Source organism: Heteronotia binoei, chromosome 1 (genome assembly GCF_032191835.1).
Source record: "Heteronotia binoei isolate CCM8104 ecotype False Entrance Well chromosome 1, APGP_CSIRO_Hbin_v1, whole genome shotgun sequence".
Classification (NCBI taxonomy): Eukaryota; Metazoa; Chordata; class Lepidosauria; order Squamata; family Gekkonidae; genus Heteronotia; species Heteronotia binoei.
This window is the reverse complement of record NC_083223.1, coordinates 203,668,183-203,695,200: the sequence shown is the minus strand read 5'-3', so window position 1 is coordinate 203,695,200 and position 27,018 is coordinate 203,668,183. Positions and strand designations below refer to the sequence as shown.

At 43.8% G+C, this 27,018-nt stretch overlaps 1 protein-coding gene across 1 annotated transcript in view; it reads right to left on the bottom strand.

Moving 5' to 3' along the window:
- Positions 1-27,018, bottom strand: part of USH2A (usherin) — a 1,244,521-nt gene that overhangs the window by 690,604 nt on the left and 526,899 nt on the right. The window contains exon 32 of the mRNA XM_060246775.1: positions 13,223-13,384. Within this exon, the coding sequence (XP_060102758.1) occupies positions 13,223-13,384 (162 nt within the window). The remainder of the gene's footprint in view (positions 1-13,222; positions 13,385-27,018) is intronic.

The window sequence follows — 27,018 nt, the reverse complement described above, 5'->3', positions numbered from 1 at the left end:
AGGGCTAGCATTTTTCCCTCTCAATTGGGAAGGAATATTCTCTACCCAGCCAAGAGTACCTTCCTCCCCCTCTTCCTAGTCACAGAAGCACCAGGGTCCCTTTCCATCACTATAACTGTCACAGCATCTCTTACAACTCTGCTTCTCATCCATAACAAGATTATTAAAGGTGATCCTGAGGAATAATTAGAGAATGGAACATGGTTATAGTGGATACCCCATATTCAGGGCAGGTGCGTAGGGTTCTGCTGCCGAAGGCAGAACCCTGACGTGCACCCACCCACCCCCAGAAAACTTATTGTGTGTGCACTCGAGTGCCCAGGACTGAAAGCATCATGTTGTTTTAGGGCACTGAGGGGTCAGAAGAACTCTCTTGGCACCTCAGCACCCAGAAACAACAAAACATGATGTCACTGTGTGACTTCATCATGCCACGCCACATTGTTTCTGGGTGCTGAGGCACCAGGAGAGTTCTTCTGACCCCTCAGTGCCCAGAAACAATGGCACTTTCAGTCCTGGGCGCTCTCCGAGTTCAGAGAGCGCCCAGGACTTATAGTGCTGCATTGTTTCTGGGTGCTGAGGGGCCAGAAGAGTTCCTCCCACCCCTCAACACCCAGAAACAATGTGCCCCCCCAAGAGCCGGCACCCGAGATAACTGCTGAATGTTGCCTAATCGATGTGCCGGCTCTGCTCATATCCATTATAATATGTTGATCCCTGATCTCTGGTGAACTAAAAGCAGAATCGAAATAGAAATTCCATTTCTAAATTTAACCACAAGTGTTAAACATGTGAACACACACAAACATTCTTTTCATTAACAATCCAAAGTGAAAGATCTATACAACTTAAACCACAACCCCTAATGTTCACTTTTGAGCATATGTAACATGGCTTTTAAAATATTTGACATGAAATTATTTTAGCCATTAATCTTAGGGCCAACCTAGACATGATATTTTAAAATGAACTGAACCCAGACTCCCCAGGACAAACTCACTGTTCCTGCAGCCACACAGCATCTGTGGGAAACTAATTTTTAAGGCACTTCTGTGGCCTGATTTAGAGCAGGACTGTGGTGCAGAGAGAAAAGGAGCTTCTGCCTTCCTATGGCATCATTTTTCTGAGCCAATATGGTGTGTGCATGTGTGTTGGGGAAGGGGTGGTGGTGGTGGTACGCATGCAACATCCCAAATATTTGTATACGACACCTTAAAAATAATTGCTCTTAATGCTTGCAGTAGCACAGAAAAAATGCTTGAATACAAAGCTTGGGTTAGAAAAAGAGCTACATACTTTTCTCAAGTGCCTAGCTTGCACTGTTTCCTTTTCAAAAAGCCATGGATTTTTATATTGCGCTCTCTTCTAAATTATCAGGACTTGCAAGCGAAAAAATAGTTGGGGTAGGGACTTGGGGCTGTAAAAAAGACTTAAGAAGAAAGGTTCACCAGTGTATCTCTGTTAGTTCTTCCATTGAATCACAACCTAACCAAACTGTTTTTGGTTAAAAGAAAAGAAGATAAGTTGCACTATTTTTGCATAAGATATAGCTATAAAACAGAAGACACTCCTTGCCTTTAGAATATTAAGACATGTACCTTTTTAAGACTAATCTGCTACAGGACAGGAAAGGAGAGAGAACGTGCTGTTCTAATGTAGCCAAGTAAGGAGTGCTAGTTCGGACAAATGAGAAATTCAGACAAGGCATCTGAACCTGCTTGTACAAATTCAGTCACACATTTCCTAGTATTAACTTAATGGAAGCAGAAAGCGGCATAGGTTCTATCCATAAGCAGCTAACACTTTCAATGGCTTCAAGGGTGATTTGCGTCCTTCAGCAGTAAGTGGAAACTTCCATATAATATGTAATATTATTCCCTGTGTGCCTTGCAGGAGAATACTGTTAAATGTTAAATATTAGGAGGATGGTTTAAAAAAACCTGTATTGCTTTTGGGTTTCTGCTTCATCTGCTGGTTATGTTGCCATCATTCATTACCATCTTAGGCCAGGTACAGTTCCCTGGTGTAGCAGGTGCATTTGATGTGATACACCTGTAATATTCTGTTACAGCCCAGGGGTTAACAGCCAGCCAACAATAATTATCCTGCTATATAGGTCACAGTTCCTGTAAGACCTACAATGTACTCTTCTATACTGCCAGCATCATTTCCCTTCAAACCCAATTTTTCATTTCCTGTTTACAGTGTACCTCCCATTACACCATTATGTGTTACAGCATTAGCTGCTGTTCAGGAGTTCTGTGATCAGCTAACATTGAAAGCAACTGGGTGGATTAATTAAGGAAATATTGTTTATTCCAGGAAAAGAGAAATATTTAACTCTAGAAATAACTAATAATGAAACTCCAACTTGGAAGTTTTCATTTATTTCTTTTATCTAGAAACCTCAAACTATTGAGTTTTCTTGTTCAAAGTACTACTTGTAAAGCTATGTTTTATGCTATTAACAATTATTTAAAACCTCATTTAAAACAACATAATTGAAACTGTACAAATATATCAATTTAAAAATCACTGGGTTGTTTGAAAAGGTAACAATATTTTAAACTGTTGCTGCTTCTGTCAATAAGAGTTTCACATTCACTATTCTATTCTTTGAGAATGTATTGCAGAGCTCTCTTTACTTATTGTTCTTTCTGCCTTTCCCTACAATCACTCATTATTTTTATAAATACTGCCAACTGATACATCTGAGGAAGAATCCCATTCTTCCCAATTATAAATGACTGGAAAAGGTAATTTCCCTGCTGAATTAAGAGAAACATCATAATGGGAAGATGTTTGGATAATCCATTAATAACGAATTTATTACACTGAAAATGGATCATCAGGCAAAGCTCTTACATTTTGTGTGTTTCTGTCAATTTTCAAGCTTCTGGATACTCAGTATTTGTAACGTAGCCTAATTTTGGTATATAAATACAGCTGATGCGCTTTAGAAAGATTTTCAATATGAACATGTGGAAATAAGGATTTGGGGTGAAATTATATTAGATTTGATCTAAGATTAAGAGGTGGAAACCAGCATATTGCAATTCCCATTGGTTTCTTGCAAATGATGCCAAATTGGTAGTTCTATAACAAGAAATAATTTCTAAATGGGATATGCCAATGTATAATATATAAATTAATTCTCATTAATATATTAATTCTGATTCTAGCTTTTCACTTAGCTAATCTATAACTGACTACAACTCTTTGGTCCTATTACTGTATGCCACTGTACCTGGCAAGCTGATGTTATGCCTTCTGAATTTTACCTGCATGCATTTACTTTTCAAAAGCATTTCCCTAATACTATGTGGGTTTGCCAGTTTAGGCAGAGGCAGCATATTCCTCCTAGCTCATTATGTTAAATCAGATGAAAGGGCAAGGATTCCAGAAGCTTGTCCAGCTGTGGTATTATAATAACACCATTAGATTTTGCTCCCATAATCAAGGTCCTTAAAACTCTGTAGCTTTGGGCTTAATATTTGCGACAAGGTTAACTGAAATCTGCAGCAAGGATAACTACTTTAGCAAATTGTATCAGCAGGAAATATTTAAACACTATTTAAAAGGATTTTAAATAAGCAGATTTTATTTAACACTAATGGAACACTAGAGAAAATGATGCGACAGACATCCAGAAGTAAACACATTGCTTCTGCTGTCTGTTACATCCAGTAAGTGGACTAAATCCTTACAATTTTACAGCTGGAACACTGATATGCCAAACTTAGTTGGCCTGGTTGCCCATTTGTTTCTGGCATGCTATATCCACATCTGGATCTACAGAATTAAAAGCACAGATCAATGACAATGTCAGTTAGGTAACACATTCTATATTTCTATGTTAGAGCTTTTAGATGTTTGATAAGCCATGGACTTGGCATCATTTGACTATATTGATGACATGGTTTTTAGTGAAAATATGGTTTATTCTTACCATTTATCACAATAATTAGTTCTATGTAACAAGGCCACCCATCTAGCTTTCATGTTATAAGTGGGGAATGGACTCCGGGACTCTCAGGTCCAGCCTCATGCTCTAAACAGCATGATAAGCCAGCTCAATTACCCAAACCATCCTCTGCCCTTTCCCCCTTCATACAAAAGCCTGTGAGGTGAGCGAGCCCTTCCTGTTAGACATTCCCTTGGGAAGCCCACAGGAGGAGTGACAGATGGGGTGGGGAGGGAGTGGAGCAGGGAGGGGTGTGGAGCTTCTGCCATGTAGCAGAAACCAAGCAGCTGAGACAAAGTTGGAGCACAACATAGACTTTATTGCACTGGAGTCAATGGCATGGGTTGACAACTCTGTCCACTGCCACTCTGGGGATTGAGGATCCCTGGCATTGCATGATTAGGTTTATGATCCCAAGTGGGAGAGCATTTCAGATGGAATCTGGAAAGACTTGCTGAGTGCAAAGCTCCGCTTCATGAGGAGGGCTGGACAGATCACTGAGTAGAGTCCATGGGAGGGGTGGGACTTGCCACACCCGCAAGCCTCTCTGTTGAATCTCCACCTGTAAGGCAATAAACAGAGCCATGGCAAACAGCCACAAGTGTCATGCTTGCCTCAGCCATGGATGACTTATCCTGACAGGGTCTGCAAAGGCAACCCCATGATGGAGCTAGCCAGCTCACACTCACCTGTCCTATATTGACGTGCTCTTGGATTGCTTGCAATCGATCAACCACATCAGCAGCATCTCAAGGCTGTGATTTGGAAAGGGGATGATTTAAAGCTGGTTCACCATAAGCAGCAAAGCAGCTTATGGACCCCACCCACTCACAGAGATGCCCTGTGTCCTGCGGAGGGTAGGAATCAGGCAAATGACAGACCATTTCAAAGAAAACTCCAAGGAAGTTTCCCCATGGCCTGTCAGTGGCTATGGTGCCACACAGCCATGGCTTGTGCAGCCCCACACCTGAGCTCAAAGCTGGAGTCCAGTGTAGGGGATGCTGTCACAGTGCCCAGCCTCAAGCAAGGGGAAAGGGGGAGCAGGTTTGGGATTCTTGCTCCTGCTTACCTGTCAGTGCATGGGTGTCTCTGTTCCATGGTAACTATTCCTGCCTGTTCAAATTCAGCATATTTGTTCCTTCAAAATTATTATCATTTTTAGTTCAAGTAAAGAACCTGGCTGTTTTACACATCTGTTTTTGACTTGCAAGAATAAAAATAGTTTTACTCACAAAGAACAAAATGCAAAATGAAACCTTTAAGCATTTAAGTATGCATGTTAATGAAAAGATACAACAAACAGATTCAGGAGAGCCATAATGCATTTTACAGTGACCCCCAGAAATTCTGAAACATTTATCAGCAGCAAGTCAAGTCATGACATTTAGTGATCAGATGAGAAATCATCTAACAATTCCATTCTAAGAAGAACTACAATCTTCTAAGCACAATGGGGAAGTGAAACTATGCACTGTAGCAGCACATTGCAAAACCAGGGACAAAACCTGGGTCAGAACTGAATGGTCTATATATGCAAAACTAGTTCTACATGCCCACGGAAACTTTGACCTTTTGTTAATTGGAACAGTAGTCCTATCCCGCAGGCCCTACCCACAGTTGTTTATCTAGGTTACAAAGGAATACTGAGGAAAGAAATGGAAAGGGGCAATAGGCATCACCAGCAACACCATGATGCCACTTCTGGGATGGCCCAGAAGTGGCATCATCATATCACGGGACATTTGAACATGCTGGAGCAGTCCCAGGTCACACCAGAAGTAACATCACTGCATTTCAACATCACTGACAAGGTTCCCCCCAGGTAGGCTCTCACCACCTGCCAGTCTCACTCTGGCAACCCTAGTCCTACCCTTTTCTTCATGTCAAAGAGTTTTTATTATTTTATTTTTTTTAAATCCCTCTGTGAACCTTCAAATCTAAAGTAACTCTGGCTTTTCACTGGTATATTTTTGCTGGCACTTCACAAAAACCCCATTGGGCTGAATAATCTCAAAATGTAATCTTTAGTTTTCCTAACGTTCCATTGCTAATTTTGTACCCTGTTGCCTTTTTATTACAGCAAATTAATGTGTAATTTTAGCCTCTTTTCACAGTTTTATGATTTTTTAATTGTTTGTTTTCATTGCAAAGCACTTTGGGCACAGTTTATGGAAAAGCACTATAAAAATTATAAATATGTAAATGATATCATGCTGTGGCTTCTTCTTCTACGCAAGCATTACAGAGAAACTCCACAGCAGATAATTTAATAATGCTTTAATAAGATTAGAATTATAACTGGTTCTGCTTCTGAATACTTAAATTAGTGGTTTGGGACACTTAAAAAAAAAGATAGAGATCTTGTAAAAGGAGAGTGAGAGAAAGATAAATGACACTACAAGAATACAGAAAAAACCTGGAGGGGGGATATTAATTGTGCCTATATGTTTGATAAATATTTATTTTTTTGCAGAAGAAAAATGCATACAAGTTTAAACTGTCATTATGCAAACCTATGTCCTATTTTTCATATTATTAGCAATACATAATGTGGTAGTTTATATTCAAAAATAAAACCAAAATGTATATACCTCATGTATTTATCCAGAAATACACCAAGGTTACTATGGTAACTGAAAATCCATTACCTTTGAATACAGAATGAAAAAGTTTGACTTAAAGTGTGCACTATTTATTATAGTATACATCAACAGCCTTCAGGGGGTTCTCTAACTGGACTCATTTTTCAGTGTCAGAAGTGACCCACCACACTAGTAGCTTATGGGATGTGCAAGGAAAGAAATTTTAACTGCATGTATTGTAAGATGTTTTCTCTACCAGTTCAAGATGCAGAAATACCACATATTTTAAGGCCTTATATCAGCAGAAAATGAGTTACAGCTTGAGTCACAATTTAAAAAGGCAAAGAGTTAATTTCCAATCATGTGTCAGAGGTTTGCATCAAAAATAGGATGATATTAATACAACTAACAATCCAGTCATTTGTTCCAGGCTAGACTGGTGAAATCAAAGCCACAGAAAAAATATTTCTGGTTTATGTGAGCCAACTGTGCTATTGCAGCATCATATTTTTACCAATAGACTGCATAGTGCTGTATTACAAGGAAGCTAATAGAAATTTTATTTTCAGATCCTGTGTATTTTGTTCATCACATTTGGGGAGCAATGTTGTTTCCTAATTTCACTTATATTGTTTACAATGGGAAATATATTTCCAGCCCTAACTGGGTAGAACTTTCAGGTACTGCATACCAGATCAAGCACACAAACATGAACCCTCTCTATCCCCCAACAGCGGCCAGGGGAGATCTGGCAATCCTAACCCAGGACTAGATTAATACATTTCAGCATCTTTTCTAATAGCCTGTGTGCCTAACATAACTGGTTTCCAGGCATTCATCAAGAAGTCTTGCTTGGATAAAATTAAATTCTTCAGACAACCGAGCACAGCAAAATAATTTTTGTATAAAATGTAGGGCTTTTTTTGAACCAGAACGTTTTGGAACACCGTTCCGGCTGGCCTGGGCAGCATTCCGGCTGGCCCGGACAGCATTCCAGTTGGTCCAGGCAGTGTTCCGGCTTGGTCTCATCGACTTCCCCTGCAACCTGGCAGGTCTCAGGGAGGCCAGCCATGCTTGCGTGGGGGCCTTCCGATGTCCAGGTGTCTGGCGGGGCTCAGGAAGGTCTGCCGCGCTTGCACGGGGCCTCCCGATGTTGCGCTATCCAACGGGGCTCAGGGAGGCCTGCTGTGCTTGCATGGAGGCCTCCTGACATTGCAGTGTCGGGTGGGGCTTGGAGAGGCCTGCCGCGCTTGCGCTGGGACCTCCTGGCATTCGGGTGTCCAGTGGGGCTCAGGGAGGTCTGTAGCGCTTGTGCGGGGGCTGCCCAGCAGGGCTCTGGGAGGCCTGCTGTGATGGGATGGGGCCTCCCGACGTCCAGCTGGCCAGCGGGGCTTGAGGTGCCAAGCTGCAGAGCCGGGGCTTTGTGGGAGTCAGCACTTTTACAGGTGAGTTGCTTGCATCCCCTTTCTTTCAGTCTCTTTATTTTTTCTTTCTTTTCTCTTTCTTTCTTGCTTTTCCCCCTCCTTTCTTTCACTCCTTCCCTCCCTTTCCCTTTCTTCCTATTTCCATTCTCTTTCTTTCTTTTTTTCTCTGCTTGTTTCCAATTGTCTCCCCCTCCCTACCTTTCATTCATTCATTATTTCTTTCTTTTTGGCACTGTTCTTTCTCTTTCCAACTCTCTTCCCCTTTTCATTCATTCATTTCTTCTTTCTGTCAGTTCCTTTCATTCATTCATTATTTCTTTCTTTTTGGCAGTGTTCTTTCTTTCTTTCTTTCTTTCTTTCTTTCTTTCTTTCTTTCTTTCTTTTTCTCTGTCTATTTGCTTTATTTTCTACTCCCTCACTCTTTCTTTCTGTCAATATTTCTTTTTCCCTGTTTGCCTTATTTCCCACTACCCCCTCCCTCCCTCTCTTTCCAACTTTCTCCCCCCTTTCATTCATTCAGTCAGTCTTTTCTCCTGTCTGTTTGCTTTATTTCTCTTTCTTTCTTTAAGCACTACACCATGCTGGCCCTGTACTAGTGTGTTGGAATTTGATTTTTTTCCTGGGATTGCTATATATTTATGGCTTTGTATATATATATGGCTATATATTTCTGGACTTTTTCCAGTGCTAGAATATCTTTTTTGAGGTGTGATGACCAGAATTATTACCACACCCCCCAAAAAGACATTATACACTTTTGGTGATGTCAGAGGTGTGACCTAGTATGTCAATGATGGTGATGTCAGAGGTGTGACCTAGTATGCCAGTGACGGTGATGTCAGAGGTATGGCTTCGCATGCTAATGAGTTCCTGCTGGGCTTTTTCTACAAAGAAAGCCGTGATAAAATGTACCCCCATACCCACCTAACTTTATACATAAATTAATGGACTGTCTCCCTAAAAGCCAATGAACCAACACTGAGGGAAATGTGCACAGAAATGCTATTTAGGAATGATACTACATGACACAAACATAAATTATGTGCTCTGGTTGGACATGTAAGCATATCTACCAAGTTAACTCTGCTCTTGCATCTCTCACTGTCCCATGGAAAAAGAAACTTGAAGGTAGTGTGGGTTAATGCAAATGGAAAGCAGACATATGCCCAAGCTTGGAAGAATGGGAAAATAAGCTTGCCAATTATACAGTAATGGCAAAATTAAAAACATATTTGAGAAATAGAACAATTTCAAAATTTGAGGAGCGATAGGGTGTTTATTATGTAAACAGGAGAGAAATTTAATATGAAAAATAGTCTAAAATTGTATATAAATGAGAATAAGTTTTGAATATAAATGTTTGAGGAAGTTGATTTTGAACAAAAATATCTATTATTTTTATCTTTTATGTGAGCGATATAAAAGGCTTTCCTTAAAGCTTTGGTATAAGAAGAAGACTTGCAGATTTATACCCCGCCCTTCTCTCTGAATCAGAGACTCAGAGCGGCTTACAATCTCCTATATCTTCTCCCCCCACAACAGACACCCTGTGAGGTGGGTGGAGCTGAGAGGGCTCTCACAACAGCTGCCCTTTCAAGGACAACCTCTGCCAAAGCTATGGCTGACAAAAAGGCTATTTCAGCAGGTGCAAGTGGAGGAGTGGGGAATCAAACCTGGTTCTCCCAGATAAGAGTCTATGCACTTAACCACTACACCAAACTGGCTAAAAGTTATAGTTAGTATGTAGAAATGATGGAATATAGAATATGGAATAACAATGAAATTAAAAATATAGTTGCAAAATAGATTAGTTATGAAATCTAAAATACAAAATGTTTGAAGTAAATACTATTGTATCCTATAGAAAATGTCCTAAAAACTATAATGATGTTAGAGAGAAATATTTAGTTTTCTATTCCTTATAACCTGCAATGAATATATATAGTTATATTGTTATATAATCCCTCTTTTCTTTTTTATCCCCTCTAAATTATTATTTTGCTTTTTAAAATAAAAGATATATAAATAATGGTAAATGCAGACAGAACACACACAGAGATATTGCCCTGCTGCCAGAAAAATGCCCAGAATTGGCATACTCAGATTAGTATTCCGATTAGTATACCCATTTGGTGAAAATGTCTTGTGCTAAGCTTCAACGCTGATTATGTATTTGTTGCATCACATTTCTATGCTACTTTTGAATAAAAAAAATCATTAGGCTGGCTAAATAAAAATTAAAAGATCACAAAAACTACATAAAAACAAACAAGAATATTTTGATAAAAAACTAATTGTTATCTGCTGAATATTGTTTGGTTTTGTAAACTAAGAGAGGGAGGGGTTTTTATTTGCAAAACTAGTGGTATTAACAGATTTAGATAGTTATTAATTTTGCTAATTAATTGGGTAGATGAGGGTGGGGGGAGGTGATTCTGAATTAATTGTTTTAAATTAATTGGCAAAAATGGAAAATTAGCAGTAGGAACGTTGTATTTTAGAGACGATGTGACAGAGTGTGGAATTGAGTGGGAGGAAGGGGCAGGAAACTGGTAACTACCGGCACTGTTCTCTACTGGTGATCTGAGGCTCAGCAAAGGCCATCAAGGGAGATGTCTGGTCTGAGGATTCCAGTGCTCTTGAGGAGGGGAAGGTATAATGGTGGGAGCGGACCATACCATACCATACCATACCATACCATACCATACTATACCAAACCTTTAATGGCATAACAGTTGTGAATAAAAATACACAGAATATAAAATTTAAATCAAATTTTAAAATAAAATCAAAACAAAACCAAGATTACAGATGCATTCATACATGGGCAGATTTAAATTTAAGGATGTCAGCCAAAAATTTTGCCACAGCCTCGCTAACCTCCCACTCAGTATCGTTCAATAAATAATAACAGGATAGCAGAATACACAAATCTGGGGAGGAAGAAAGCTTGCAAAATAAATCTTTACGGAGGTTATGATAAATGGAACAATCAAGCAATATATGTTGAATTGAGTCGGGAATATTCATTCCACAGGAACAGAGTCTGTCGCCTAAAGGGACTCAATGATATCTCCCTTGGGAGCAGACAAAACAGAAACGGAAGGAGACTAAGACACAGGAGGGCTCGCCCCCCTTCCAGTCTGCATCCCATCCCAAGGATGGCAGGCATGGGGGCCAAGTGGAAGTACTCGCCTCCACCTTTGGTGTTGTGCAATGCCAGGTCCATAAATAATAAAAGCTCAGTTCTTCAAGACTTCCTGCTTAGGCAGGATATGGACCTGGCTTACATGACAGAGACCTGGGTGTGAGAGGGGGAGACAGTAGCTCTCTCCCAAGTTACTCCACCGGGGTTCCCAGTCCTTCATCAAGCATGAACTAATGGGCGGGGGGGAGGAGTGGCCATTTTTGCAGCAGGAGTAGACAGGTCCCAGGCCATATAGGGCTTTAAAGGTTATAGCCACCACTTTGAAGCAAATCCGGAATGTCACAGGCAACCAGTGCAATGCTTTCAGCACAGGTTGAATGTGCTCCCATACAGGTAGCTCCATTAACAACTTGGCTGTTGCATTTTGCATCAGTTGCAGTCTCCTAAGTTGAGTCAAGGGCAGCCCCATGTAGAGAGCATTACAGTAGTCTATTCTCAAGGTGACCGTTGCATGGATCACTGTTGCCAAGTTGTTGCGCTTCAGGTATGGAACCAACTGCCTTATCTGCCTAAGATGGTAGAATGTGGATTTGGCAGTGGTTGCTACCTGGGCTTCCATTGTCAGCAAAGGCTCCAGGAGCACCTCTAAGCTCTTGACCCTCAACACTGGCACAAGTAGTGTCCCATCAAAGGCTGGCAAGGGGATTTCTCTACCCAGGCCGCTGCGACTCAGTCACAGGACCTCTGTTTTCCCTGGATTCAATTTCAATTGACTCTGCCTGAGCCATTTCACTACGGCTTGCAATTCCAGGTCCAGATCTTCCTGGGTGCAGCTGGACTGGCCTCCCAACAATAGATAGAGGTGGGTGTCATCCACATACTGGTGACAACCCAGTCTGTATCTCTGGACAATCTGGGCAAGGGAGCGCATGAAGATGTTAAACAACATCAAAGAGAGGGCTGCCCCCTGAGGATGCCTCAAGGACGACTGCTCCCTTATAGCCACCCTTTGTCCCCGGCCAAGGAGAAAGACAAGTCTCCCCCATCCTATAACCATGCATTGGATTTTTCCTACCTAAATGCAGAACTTTACATTTATTCCTGTGAAAATTCATTGTATTGGCTTTTCCCAGTTTTCCAGCCTGTCAAGGTCATCCTGTATCCTTTTTCTGACTTCTACTGTATTTCCAACCCCTCTGAATTTAGTATCATCTGCAAATTTAATAAGCATTCCCTCTATTCCTTCATCCAAATCATTTATAAAGATGTTGAACAAAACAGGTCCCAGGACAGATCCTCGAGCCACTCCACTTCTTTCCGAGAGGATGAGGAACCATTCATAAGCACTCTTTGGTTGCGATCTGTCAACCAGTTACAGATTCACCTAATGGTAACAGGATCCAAACCACATTTTACCAACTTGTCAACAAGGACAGTAAGTGGAACCTTATCAAAAGCCTTACTGAAATCAAGATAAACAATGTCTACAGCATTCCCCTGATCCAGCAAGGTAGTAACTTTCTCCAAAAAAGAGAGATAAGGTTAATCTGCATGACTTGTTCTTGAGAAACCCATGCTCGCTGTAAGTTATCACAGTCATCTTTTCTAAATGCTGAAGGTTTTGGAATTTAAAAATTTCAGTTGCTACTGAAAGGCCTGTAAAATGGGGGAGGGTATGTACTTTTTATGGGAGAGAGAGTTCCAGAGTTCAGGAACAAAAAGCCAAGATGGTCTTCAAGCAGGGCTGTTTACTTTCTGAATACATACTCCTACTATATCATGTTGATGGAAGCAGGAAAAGAGGATGACCCAACATGAGATGGATTGACTCAATAAATGAAGCCCCAGCCCTCAGTTTGCCAGGCTTGAGATTAAGGCTGTTAACAACAGGATGTTTCAGAGAACATTAATTCATAGAGTTGCCATGTGTTGGAAATGACTCAATTATACTTGACACCAATACTATATGTGGGAACACTATATAGGGACACATCCTGTCCCTATGTCTTAGATGTAGAAATATTTGAAATCCCAAATATTAGTTGACTGCATCTTTTGCATTATATAGTTCATATTTATATGTGAGTCTTCAAAAGTTACTCACCTTTGACAATATGTTTGGTGTCATTTCCAGTATAAATCAGTTGAGTATCCATATATAAATAATATTGCACTATATTTCCATTTGGTCTTTTTGGTGGACTCCAACTCAATAGTAAAGATGTGGGAAATGAGAAAGCTGTTGGTGGGTGTACATTTCGTGGTGCTATGGAAAGAAGTGAAGGACATTTATAACAGTGAGCACTCCAAGAAATTACAGTATAGTTGGTGGCAGGTTATTGATTTAATTATGAACTCTGAATCCTATTAGTAGACATATCCTCTTACGGTTCAGGGAATAACATTTGAAAACATAACATTTTATACACACACACCCCTATACATTTTTTCTACCCTAAAAAATACTGTAAAAGCTTTGTTATCTGGCACTCATTGAGAATGAGAGTTGCCAGTCAATCAAATGTACTCAAACTTGTTGCTCTGCCCCACCCCCTTCCACAGGAATCCAACAGTAGCTAAAATCCACCCCACTGGGAACACCCCTCCCCCCCAAGCCCCAGAGTTGTAGGTAGACAAGTGACAAGCTGCCTGGGAGCCCTCCAACAAAGCTACCTCTCAACTTTTTGAAGCAGTCTAAGGGAGTAAGTGCATGGGAGGGAGAGGTGCCATGTGGAAGGGGGCGGGGCTGCCAGAGCCAGGGGGAGAAAAGTGGCAGTGGAGAGAGTGGGGGCCGCCAGAGGGGGGCCCTCCATCCAAAGTTTTTTCCCAAGGGCCCCCCAACTGAAATTTTCTGGCTATGGGTTTGTGACCAAGGAAGCATCCACCCCCTGGTCTGGAAGAGGATCAATTAGATATTGAGATATCATCAGTTCCATCTCTGTTTGCACTATGGCCTGATTAGTTGTTTTTCGCCTGAAATGGGAAAATTTTATTGTTTTATTGTTTTAACTGTTTAAATTTGTTTCTAATTTTTATTGCTTATTGTTATTGCTTATGTTTGTTGTAATCTGCCCTGAGCCTGCTCATGGGATAGGGTGGACTAGAAATTAACATAAACAAACAAACAAACAAACAAATAAATATATTGTTCTTTTAGTTAATTTTCATTGTGCTCCACCCTTGCCAATGCTGCTGACATTCTCCACAGTACTACTATTGCTGTAAACTGGGGACAAACATTGTAGAGCCAGGAAGACACTGTGATCATTCACAATCTCTTTGTTAGCATCAACCAATACTGGTTGGCAACGGGCATGTTAAATGATGAATGTCTCAATGGGGAATGCTGAAAGCTGGAAGGTATGATTGTTGTCAGTCTTCGGTATCATCAATGTATTGTTACTATGCATGTAACATGAGCATCCCAAAATAGAAACTGCTTACATTGACTTTGTGTCCAATCTTTTGAGGGATAAAACACATGTTCCCTATGGCTTTATTAGATTTTTGTGAAGGGAAAAAATCATTAAATGTATGACAATATATTTGCATAAATGAAATTATTTTCTCAGTTTCTAATACCTTTTTGGCTATCGCAGGTACATTGAAGACAAAAATAAGTGCTAAATGTTTTATGAAACACATGGTAAGTAATATATTCAGGAACATAATAATATTAGATAAGGCTGATTATCTAGACTAATTTAAATATGGTTTTAGACCCAGTCATAAACTGTCTTGAATGCCCTGCTGAGATTACTTTTTCTGGAAAACAGAAGAGAATCAGTCTGCCCACCATTTCCCAAGTGTCAACTCTGATGATAGCAGCAGGGATACTATTACAGGAAAGGAGGACTGCAAAATAGTCCTGGGACTACCAGCAGGGTCAATACCAACCAGCTAAGCCTGGGGCTGTTTAGGTCCTTCCTTTCCTGAAGCATAATATGATATTTTCCCAACATACAATGCAGACAAAGATGCAGGGTAGGGTTGCCAAGTCTAACTCAGAACATATCTGGGGACTTTGGGGGGTGGAGCCAGGAGACTTTAACATTCCCTAAAATAAATAAATAAAAATGAGGCCGTGCACTTCCCCTGAATACAGTCTTCATTTCCTCATCTCGCAGCAGTGAGCTACACATTCGCTCTCCCTCTCTCTCTCTCTCACACACACACAAAAAAGTCAAAATAAACAGTTTGCAATCCCACACATTTGTGATCTTACTGAGGCAATTTACTTACAGAGTTGTTGAATGTAACCATCCTCTTTATATTCAACCAAGTTCTACAGACTAACACAGGGAAACCAAAAGTTCTAGTTTACTCTTTACTCTCTATTTTGCTTTTTAAATGACTTCTGAAAGGAACATAAAACAAACTGTCCGTTTGTTGTCCTAGTTTCCTCTCTGTTCTAGCAGTTCACTGAGAGCAGCCATGTTGTTCTGCCAGCTTGGCCTACCCTCATTAAGCCTGGCTCCTATAGATTTAAAGGCACACACACCTTCTAAAAAATAAGCAGTTCCTAAGCTTCTTTTAGCCCTCCAAACTGGAAAGGCACATGGCGGTTGTTAGGGCAGGGCCCGGGCAGCCAGCTGACTGGGGGTGGGAAGGTGCCTGCAAAACCGGGGGATCCCCCATTGGGACCTAGGGATTGGGAGGCCTAATACAGAGAAACACCTTCTTCAGGAATTCATAAAACCCAACCCTTTGCCTAATTTACATAAAACCTTTTTTGGGGGAGGGGGGTCTTTAGTGTAGATCCAGTGCAGATCTAATGCAAATTTTGTGCATCAGCTTAAAAAACAGCTGTTCCAAACTCCCAGATCTGTGTTTACTAGGGCATTCTGATTTTCCTCCCTATTATATGTGTAATCTTAAGAGCTTGGCCCTCTGTCAGAGTTTGCAGGATTGCGTCTGCAAATTCACGCCCAGCTCAATTGTTTAGAATAATTGGAAGTCTTACTACACTGCCTCAAGGCAGACCAAACGTGAGGGAATTAGAGATAGGCTGTGAGGCTTTTGCGAAATATTTTGCAGATAAAATCACGTTGCTCCGCCAGGACCTGCCTATCACATTGCATACAGTACAGGAACTTGAGGCTCCGTGCCTGTTTTTCGATTTCACTCTGGATCGCTTCAACCCGCTCAGCCTGGAGGAAGTCGATGGAATTCTCTCTTCTGCATGCCCAACAACTTGTGATTTGGACCCTTGCCCCTCTTGGCTGATTAAATCCTGCCAAAGGGAGCTTAGATGTCCTTTACAGGACATCATAAATAGATCCCTCTCTGAGGGGCATTTTCCAACACCCTTGAAAGAGGCTTTGGTCCGTCACCTCCTGAAAAAAAGTACAGCAGACCTGGCCGAATTGGCAAATTACCAACTCGTCTCTAATTTACTGTTCCTTGGTAAAATTATTGAGGGGGCAGTGGCGTTGCAGTTGCAGGGTTTTCTGGATGACGCTTCCGTCCTAGACCCTTGCCAGTCCGGCTTTCATCCAGGTCATGGGACGGAGACAGTGCTGGTCGCCTTGGTAGATGACCTCCAGTGGCATCTGGACCGAGGCAGCATGGCGGTGCTGATGTTATTAGATCTGCTGGCCGCATTCGATATGGTCGACCATCAGCTACTGACCCGCCGCCTTGCCGACATAGGGGTTGAGGGGCTAGCCATACAATGGCTTTCCTCCTTCCTTGAGGGTCGGGGACAAAGGGTGGCAATTGGGGGTGAGCTGTCCCAGAGGCACACACTTGATTGTGGGGTGCCGCAGGGAGCAGTTCTCTCCCCGATGCTATTCAGTATCTATATGCGCCCCCTTGCCCAGATTGCCCGGAGATATGGGCTTGGGTGTCACCAATATGCAGACGACACCCAGCTCTATCTGCTAATGGTTGGCCGGCCTGACTGCGTTCCAGGGAATTTGGACCTGGCATTGCAGGCCGTGGCAACTTGGCTTAGGCTGAGTGGGCTGAAGCTGAACCCAACGAAGACAGAGGTCCTTTGCGTGGGTCGCAGCGCCCTGGGGAGGGAAATACCTCTCCTAGTTTTTGACGGTTTCTGAAAGCGGCACACCGGGTCAAGAGCTTGGGAGTTCTACTGGAGCCTTCACTATCAATGGAGGCCCAGATAGCAGCCACTGCTAAGTTGGCATTTTTCCATCTGAAGCGGGCAAAGCAGTTGGCTCCCTTCCTGGAGCGCAGGGACCTAGCAACTGTGATCCATGCAACGGTCACCTCAAGATTGGATTACTGTAATGCCCTCTACATGGGGCTGCCTCTGTGCCGAACACGGAGGTTGCAGCTGGTGCAGAACACGGCGGCTAGGCTGATATTGGGGCTCCCAAAGTGGGAGCACATACAGCCGGGGCTATGTGAACTGCACTGGTTGCCAGTTACTTACCAGGTTCATTACAAAGTGCTGGTTATTACCTTTAAAGCCCTATATGGCTGAGGACCTGCCTACCTGAGGGACCATCTCTCCCCATACGAACCCCAGAGAGCACTGAGGTCAGCAGGGAAGAACCAGCTGACTATCCCTGGACCAAAGGAGGCCAAACTGACTATCCCTGGACCAAAGGAGGGCTCGCTCCCCTTCCAGCCTGTGTCCCATCCCAAGGATGGCAAGTCGGAGGGCCAAGTGGAGACACTCGCCTCCATCCCTGGTAATGTGCAATGCCAGGTCCATAAATAATAAAACCTCAGCCCTGCAAGAATTTTTCATCAGGCAGGACATGGACCTGGCTTGCGTGATGGAAACCGGGGTGCGGGAGGGGGAGACAGTTGCTCTCTCCCAAGTGGCCCCGCCTGGGTTCTCCGTCCTTCACCAGGCCGGACTAGCGGGCGGGGGGGAGGGGTGGCCTTTTTCATATGGGAGGATTGCTCCTTCAGGATACTTCCGCCGCCAGAGGTCAAGGGCGTGGAGTGTGTGGGCCTGGTGTGGGACGTTGGGGAAAGTTTGGCAATCTGGCTGGTGTACCGTCCGCCTAAGGCACCGGCCAGTGCCCTACCATCCCTGATGGAGGCTGTAGCAGGCTGGGCATTGGAGCACCCTCGACTTATAGTCCTGGGTGACTTCAATGTCCATGCTGAGGACGCAGCTTCCACTCGTGCGATGGACCTGGTGCTTTCCATGGTAGCACTAGGACTTTCCCAATATGTGACAGTGCCCACGCATCAGGCTGGGCACACACTAGACCTGATCTTTGCAGCGGGAGTAGTAGTGGGTCAGATATCTGCCGAGGCAGTGCATGGTCTGACCACTAGGCCCTGAAGGCCCGTGTGGACATGCCACCCCTGTCCCGTTTAGGCGGTGAGCAGATTTTAGCTTGCCCGCGTAGTCAGATGGACCCGTTGCGGCTTCAAATGGCTATACGGGATCCCTGGCCCTCCGGCGACTCGTTGGATGAGCTAGTGGAGACCTGGAATGACCGGCTCTCCGAGGCCATTGACAAAATCGCTCCCCGACGTCCTCTTCATCCTCGATCATGATTCGCTCCATGGTATACCCCGGAGTTGCGATCAATGAAGCGACGATTAAGATGACTAGAGAGACAATGGCGCCACGCTTGTGACAAAGCTACGAGAACATCATATAGGTCATTTATGCAGACCTATGAGATGGCTGTTCGGACCGCAAAGAAGGCCCACTTTGCGTCCAGAATTGCATCTGCGACCTCGCGCCCAGCACAATTGTTTAGTATAATTTGGTCATTAACAGAACTGCCGCAGGGCAAACAAAAATTAGAGAATTGGAAATAGGCTGTGAGGCTTTTGCGAGCTTTTTCGCAAATAAGGTCTCGTCGCTCAGACACGACTTACCCGCCATAATTAATACAGTAGAGGAACTTGGGGCACCGAGCACGTCTTCTGGTCCAATTCTGGACTCTTTCAGTCCACTCAGTCTGGAGGAAGTCAACAGGATCCTTGCAGCTGTGCGCCCTACGACCTGTAGGTTGGACCCGTGCCTGTCTTGGCTTATAAAGGCTAGCCAAACGTGGCTGCGTGAACCACTACAGGGCATTATCAACAGGTCCCTGATTGAAGGGATCTTTCCCACACCTCTTAAAGAGGCAGTGGTACGCCCCCTCTTAAAAAAACCATCAGCAGACCCAGCCATATTGGCGAACTATCAGCCGGTGTCAAACCTTCCCTTTTTGGGTAAGGTCATAGAGCGGGTGGTGGCAACTCAGCTGCAGGGATTCCTGGAGGACACTTCCGCACTGGATCCATTCCAGTCCGGCTTCCGGCCAGGTCACGGGATGGAGACAGTTCTGGTTGCTCTCTTAGATGACCTCATGCGACATCTGGATCAGGGCGGCTCTGCGGTGCTGTTGTTATTAGATCTGTCAGCTGCTTTTGACATGGTTGACCATCAGCTACTGACTAGCCGCCTTGCCGATGTGGGGATTCAAGGATCTGCCTTACAGTGGCTGACCTCCTTTCTCCAAAATCGGGGACAAAGGGTGGTGATAGGGGAGGAAGCATCCCAGAGGCACTCTCTTAGTTGTGGGGTGCCGCAGGGAGCAGTCTTATCCCCGATGCTATTTAATATCTATATGCGCCCCCTTGCCCAGATTGTCAGGAGGTACGGACTGGGTTGACATCAATATGCGGATGACACCCAGCTCTATCTATTGATGGGTAGCCAGTCTGACTGTACCCTGGAAAATCTAGACCTGGCGCTACAAGCCGTGGCTTCTTGGCTCAGAGTGAGTCAGCTGAAATTGAATCCGACAAAGACGGAGGTTCTCTACCTGGGTCGAGGCGGTCCGGGGGGAGAGATCCAGCTGCCGGCCCTTGACGGGGTACCACTAATACCGGCTCCTAAGGTCAAGAGCTTAGGTGTGCTTCTTGAGTCCCCCCTTACAATGGAGGCCCAGGTAGCAGCCACTGTTAGATCTGCCTTTTTTCAATTTCAGCAGGTGAGGCAGCTGGCCCCTTACCTGGAGCGCAACGACTTAGCGACGGTAATCCATGCTATGGTCACCTCAAGAATAGATCACTGTAATGCTCTCTACTTGGGGCTACCCTCGATGCTAACCCGGAGACTACAACTAGTGCAGAATGCTGCGGCATGGCTGTTAATGGGGCTGCCGCGATGGGAGCACATTCAGCCAGTGCTGAGGGAGCTGCACTGGTTGCCTGTTGTGTTCCGAGTTCGCTTCAAGGTGTTGGTATTAACCTTCAAAGCCCTTTATGGTCAGGGACCTGCCTATCTACGGGACCGCCTTTCCCCATATATCCCCCAGAGAGCACTGCGATCATGGACAAAAAATCTGTTGACTGCCCCTGGCCCAAAAGAAGCCAGGCTGTGTGTGACGAGATCCAGGGCTTTTTTCGGTGGCAGCACCAGAACTTTGGAACACCCTTCCAGAAGCCATAAGGGCCTTGCGAGATTTGTATGCGTTCCGCAGGGCCTGTAAGACCGAACTGTTTAAACAGGCCTTTGCTGTTTGACTGAAAAAGGGCTGCCACCGGAGATCTTATAGAAAGCTGGCGATCACAGTCGAGAATTCAATACCACCTATACTGTACTGAAACAGCGCTATAGAATGGTTTTAAAATTGATATAAGTAAATTATGGTTTTATATGTTTTATTGGATTGATTCTATTTTATGATGAGGGTGGGATATAAATTGAAAGTAATAAATAAATAAATAAACTTCAAACACCCGTACATGGGCCTTCTCCATCGCAGCTCCACACCTATGGAACCAGCGCTATAGAATGGTTTTAAAATTGATATAAGTAAATTATGGTTTTATATGTTTTATTGGATTGATTCTATTTTATGATGTTGTTAGCCGCCCTGAGTCCGCTTGCGGAGAGGGTGGGATATAAATTGAAAGTAATAAATAAATAAATAAACTTCAAAACACCCGTACATGGGCCTTCTCCATCGCAGCTCCACACCTATGGAACCAGCTCCCGGAAGAAGTGCGAGCCCTGCGGTGCCTTGACCAGTTCCGCAGGGCCTGCAAGACCACTCTTTTCAGGATGGCCTTTGCTGGCTGAGAGACTGCTGTGGGTGACTTTGCTATTATCATTTATAATTGGAATTAGCACCTGGAAATCTGTTAATTGGAATGTTTTAAAGTTAATGTGATTTTAAACCCTGTATAATTTTATGAAATGTTGTTAGCCGCCCTGAGCCCACCTCGGCGGGAAGGGCGGGATATAAATAAAATTTTATTATTATTATTATAAAAGGTATTTTGTCCCTTTGAGGGAGTTATAGGACATGTCTGAGAGAAGTGATTTCTGAGGGGAAAGAGTACTTTCTACTTATTTTTTTGTTGTTGTTCAGTCGCACAGTCGAGTCTGACTCCTTACAACCCCATGGACAAAGTCATGCCAGGCCCTCCTGTCTTCCACCATCCTCAAAGTCCACTCAAATTCATGTTGGTTATATCAGTAACACTGTCCAGCCATCACATCTTTTGCCATCCCCTTCTTCTTTTGCCTTCTGTCTTTCCCAGCATCATGGTCTTCTCCAGTGAGTGCTCCCTTCTCATTTGGTGGCCAAAATATTTGAGCTTCAGCTTCAGCATCTGACCTTCCAGGGAACAATCAGGGTTGATTTCCCTTATGACTGACTGATTTGATCTTCTTGCAGTCCAAGGGACTCCCAAGAGTCTTCTCCAGCACCATAACTTGAAAGCATCTATTCTTCTGCACTTGGCCTTCCTTATAGTCCAACTCTCACAGCCATATATTACTACTGGGAATACCATCGCTTTGACTATACGGACTTTTGTTGGCAGGGTGATGTCTCTACTTTTTATTATACTGCCTAGGTTTGCCATAGCTGTCCTCCCAAGGAGCAAATGTATTTTAATTTCATGGCTACAGTCACCATCTGCACTGATCTTGGATCGCAGGAATGTGAAGTCTGTCACTACTTCCATGTCTTCCCCTTCTATTTGCCAAGGTGTGATGGGGCCAGATGCCATGATCTAAGTTTTTTTGATGTTGAGTTTCAAGCCTACTTTTGTGCTCTCCTCTTTCACCCTCAACAAGAGGTTCCTTAGATCCTCTTCACTTTCTGCCAGTAGAGTGGTGTTGTCTGCATATCTGAGGTTGTTGATGTTTTTCCTGGCAATCTTAATTCCGGTTTCTGCTTTATCCAGGCCGGCATTCCGCATGGAGTACTCTGCATATAAATTAAATAATCAGGGTGTCAATATACATCCTTGTCGAACTCCTTTTCCTATTCTAAACCAATCAGTTATTCCATATCCAGTTCTGACAGCCACTTCTTGACCCTTATACAGGTTTCTCAGGAGACATATGAGGTGGGCTAGTACTTCCATCTCTTTAAAGACTTACCATAGTTTGTTGTGATCCACATAATCATAATGCAGCAAATGTTGGCAATTTGATCTCTAGTTTCTTTACCTCTCTGAAACCCAGCTTGAACTTCTGGTAGTTCCCGGTCTACATACTGCTGAAGCCTAGCTTGTAGGATCTTTAACATGACCTTGCAGGCGTATGAAATGAGTGCAATGGTGCAATAATTTGAATATTCCTTGGCATTACCCTTCTTTGGGATTGGAATATAAACTGACCTTTTCCAGTCCTGTGGCCACTTGCATTTTCCACATTTGATGACATAATGAGTGCATCACTTTAACAGCATAGTCTTTTAGGATTTTGAATAGCTCAACTGGGATACCATCATCTCTGCTTGCTTTGTTGTTAGTAATGCTTTCTAAGGTCCATTTAACTTTGTACTCCAGGATGTCTGGCTCGAGGTCAGTGATTTTACCATCATGGTTGTCATGGACATTGATATCCTTCTTGTATAATTCTTCTTTGTGTTCTTGCCACCTCTTCCTAATCTCTTCTGCTTCTGTTAGGTCACTACCATTTTTGTCCTTTATCATGGCCATCTTTGCATGAAACGTTCCCTTGATTTCTCCAATTTTCTTGAAGAGATCTCTTGTCCTTCCCATTCTATTATTATTCCTCTATTGCTTTGCATTGTTCCTTCAGAAAGACCTCCTTATACTCCTTATACCACATCAATCCAGTTTTCGTCCAGGTCACGGGATGGAGACGGTTCTGGTCACCCTCACAGATGACCTCCAGAGGCACCTGGACAGAGGCGGCTCAGCAGTGCTGATGCTATTAGACCTGTCAGCAGTGTTCGACACGGTAGATCATCAGCTACTGACCTATCACCTTGCCAACACTGGGATCCAGGGTTTGGCCTTGAAATGACTTTCCCCCTTTCTCCAAGGTCGGGGACAGAGGGTGGCGTTAGGGGAGGAACTATCCTGATGGCACCCACTTAAGTATGGTGTGCTGCAGGGAGTGGTTCTTTCCCTGATGTTATCTAAAATCTACATGTGCCCCCTCACCCAGGTTGCACAGAGATATGGGCTGGGCTGCCACCAGTATGATGATGACATCCAGCTCTATCTGTTGATGGGTGGCCAGTCTGACTCCACCCCGGAAGATCTGTCCACAGCATTGCAAGGTGTGGTGGGGTGGCTCAGGCTGAATAGACTGAAATTAAATCTGACAAAGATGGTGGTCCTGTATCTAAGTCATAGAATCATTAGAGCTGGAAGGGACCTCCAGGGTCTACTAGTGCAACCCCCTGCACAATGCAGGAAACTCACAAACACCTCCCCCTAAATTCACAGGATCTTCATTGCTGTCAGATGGCCATCTAGCCTCTGTTTAAAAACCTCCAAGGAAGGAGAACCCACCACCTCCCAAGGAAGCCTCTTCCACTGAGGAATTGCTCTAATGGTCAGGAAATTCTTCCTAATATTGAGCCGGAAACTCTTCTGATTGAATTTCAACCCATTGGTTCTGGTACTACCTTCTGGGGCCACAGAAAACAATTCCACACCATCTTCTAGATGGCAACCCTTCAAGTACTTGAAGATGGTGATCATATCACCTCTCAGCCGCCTCCTCTCCAGGCTAAACATTCCCAGCTCCTTCAACCTTTCCTCATAGGACATGGTCTCCAGACCTCTCACCAACTTCGTCACCCTCCTCTGGACCCATTCTTATATCCTTCTTAAAATGTGGTGCCATTTTAAGTCACTGCGGTCCAGGACCAGAGGTCCATTTACCAAACTTTGATGGAGCACAGCTCACGCTGGGCCCAAGTTTAAAAGCTTAGGGGTACTCTTGGATTCCTCTCTAACAATGGAGGCCCAAGTCACTGCCAAGTCAGCTTTCTACCATCTGCAGATGGTAAGGCAGTTGGTCCCCTTTCTCAAAGATGACAACTTGGCAACTGTGATCCATGTACCGTCACCTCGAGACTGGAGTACTGTAATGCCCTCTACATGGGGCTGCCCTTGTCCCAAATCTGGCAACTCCAGCTAGTGCAGAATGCCACAGCCAGGCTGTTAATGGGAATTCCTTTATGGGAACACATTCAGCCTGTGCTGAAAGCGCAGCACCGGCTGTCAATAATGTACCAGATTTGCTTCAAGGTGTTGGTCATTACTTTTAAAGCCCTATATGGCCAGGGTCCTGCATACCTTAGGGACCGCCTTTCTCTGTATATGCCCCAGCGAGCACTTTAGTCCGGGTCTCAAAATCTGTTGACAGTTTCCGGCATCAGAGAAGTGAGGCTTAAATCAACTAGAGCCAGGGCCTTTTCCATTGCTGCCCCTAGCTGGTGGAATGAGTTGCTGGAGAAAGTCAGGGCCCTGCGAGAGCTTTCAGAGTTCTGCAGGGCCTGCAAAATGGTACTCTTCTGCCATGTCTTCTCATAAAGGCAACACCTATAGTAATGGAACAGGCCAGTAAATACTACTTATGATCTATCACACCAAGCTATGGAGACCCTGGGTCCTTCTTAGAACACCTAACTAGAACACCCGGTCCTCCTTAAAACACCAACTAGATATTTACCATCATTAGAATTTTAACTGCTGTCTGAAACTATTGTGCTAGTACCTGTCAATGTTTTTAGTAATTGTTCTTATGTTTTTATGATTGTATTGCTTTTTTTATCTTGTCCAGTCAAGCAAATCTGATTGCTTGACCCCTAATCTGTGAACCGCCCTGAGCCTGCCTTTGGCGGGGAGGGGGGGGGGGTACAAATTAAATAAATAAATAATATTTTAGCACTACTGTTTTGGATTTGCTTTTAACCTTTCATTATTTCTTTTCTATTTTAAGCATGTTTTATTGGATTTTGATTGCTTGTCATTTTTTTCCTTTTGCCTTACATATTTTATGGAGATACTAGCAGTAAAGCCCGCTGTAGGAAGATGTATGTTTTGCATGTGTGGTTAGTTCCTGCCTGGCTCATTGGAGCCTGAAGGACTGAGATTGGGGTCTGGAAACAATGGGAAGCAGGATCCAAATCTCTGCTTCCCCAGACCAATCACCAGCCCTCTGCTGGTTCAAATGACCCAATAGTGTTTCAGCACGGAAATTTTACTCTGTATATATTTGACCCCATTGGCCCAGTTCAGCAGTCTTAGTCTGTTTATTACCATGCTGTTATCACTAATGAGATCGGATCACTATAACGTGCCTCTGCATGCATTGAACCCACTATTTAGCAGAGAGAAAGAGAAATGGAAGGAAGGAAGGTAGACAAACAGAGACTGTAATCACACACATTAAAAAATCCAGTTTCAAAGCACTCCCCCCCGCTTCAGGGTCATCGGAATGCTGGGGGGAGGGAGGAAATGTCTGCTGGGCACTCCATTATTCCCTATGGAGACATATTCCCATAGAGTATTAATGGAGAATTGTTCTGTGGGTATCTGGGGCTCTAGGGGAGTTATGTTTTGAAGTAGAGACATCAAATTTGCAACTTAGTATCCAGTGCCTCTCCTCAAAACACCCTCCAAGTTTCAAGAAGATTGGACCAGGGGGTCCAATTCTATGTGTCCTAAAAGTAGGTGGCCCTATCCATTATTTCCAATGGAGGGAAGGCATTTGAAAGGTGTACAGTCCCTTTAAATGTGATAGCCAGAACTCCATTTGGAGTTCAATTATGCTTGTCACAACCTTTCTCCTGGCTCCACCCCAAAGTCTCTTGGCTCCACCCCCAGAGTCCCCAGATATTTCTTGAATTGGACCTGGCAACCCTAATTGAAAGTACATTTTTTAGATTGCAGCCAGAATGAAATAAAAAGAGAGAAAGACAGCAGGCCCTTAGGTACCAGGGGGGCTGGGTGGGGAGGGGTGCTCTATTTAACCCCCCTTTCCTCTGTAGGGCTCCTCTGTTGGGCCTCAGGAAAAGGGAGGGAGAGAGAGTGGCAGAGAGAGAGAGAGAGCAACTGCAACAGGGACAAGGGGAAAGCAGCAGAGATAGAGAGAAACAGGGAGAGAGAGAGAGAGAGTGACTGCAACGGGAACAGGGAGAGAGCAGCAGAGAGAGAGAGAAAACAGCGACTGTAAGACACACTGTAAAATAACCCCCACCCCACCCCCTCACCTCATTTTTTATTTATTATGGGAACTCTCCCCCTCCCCCCTTTTTTGGGGGGGGGTGAAAGAGTGCTGAGGCGGGGAGGGCTGGCCGCTGGAGGGAAGAAGCAGCCAGACCCCACAGTCCCCCCCCCCAATTTTTTTTTATCTCCAGGGCCCCTCCACCCAAAATATTCTGGCTATGGGGTTGAAAGAGATAACAGAGAAAGAATGAGAGAAAGAACAGAAGGGAGGTAGAAAAAAAGGTGGGAAAGAGTGAGAGAAAAGAAAATGAAAAGGAAGATAGACAAAATGAAAGAAAAAAAACCCCAAAGGCTTTGCTCCACATCTAGCAAGCATTGAATCCTCCTGCTACAAACTCACATCATTCAAAATGCTTCCACATTTAAAAATTTGCTCCTCAGTCCATCTTGCCCCCCAACAATGCTGCCACCATTTTGCCACATCCAATTAATACTCCCTGCCAAAGTTGCATTTGCCTA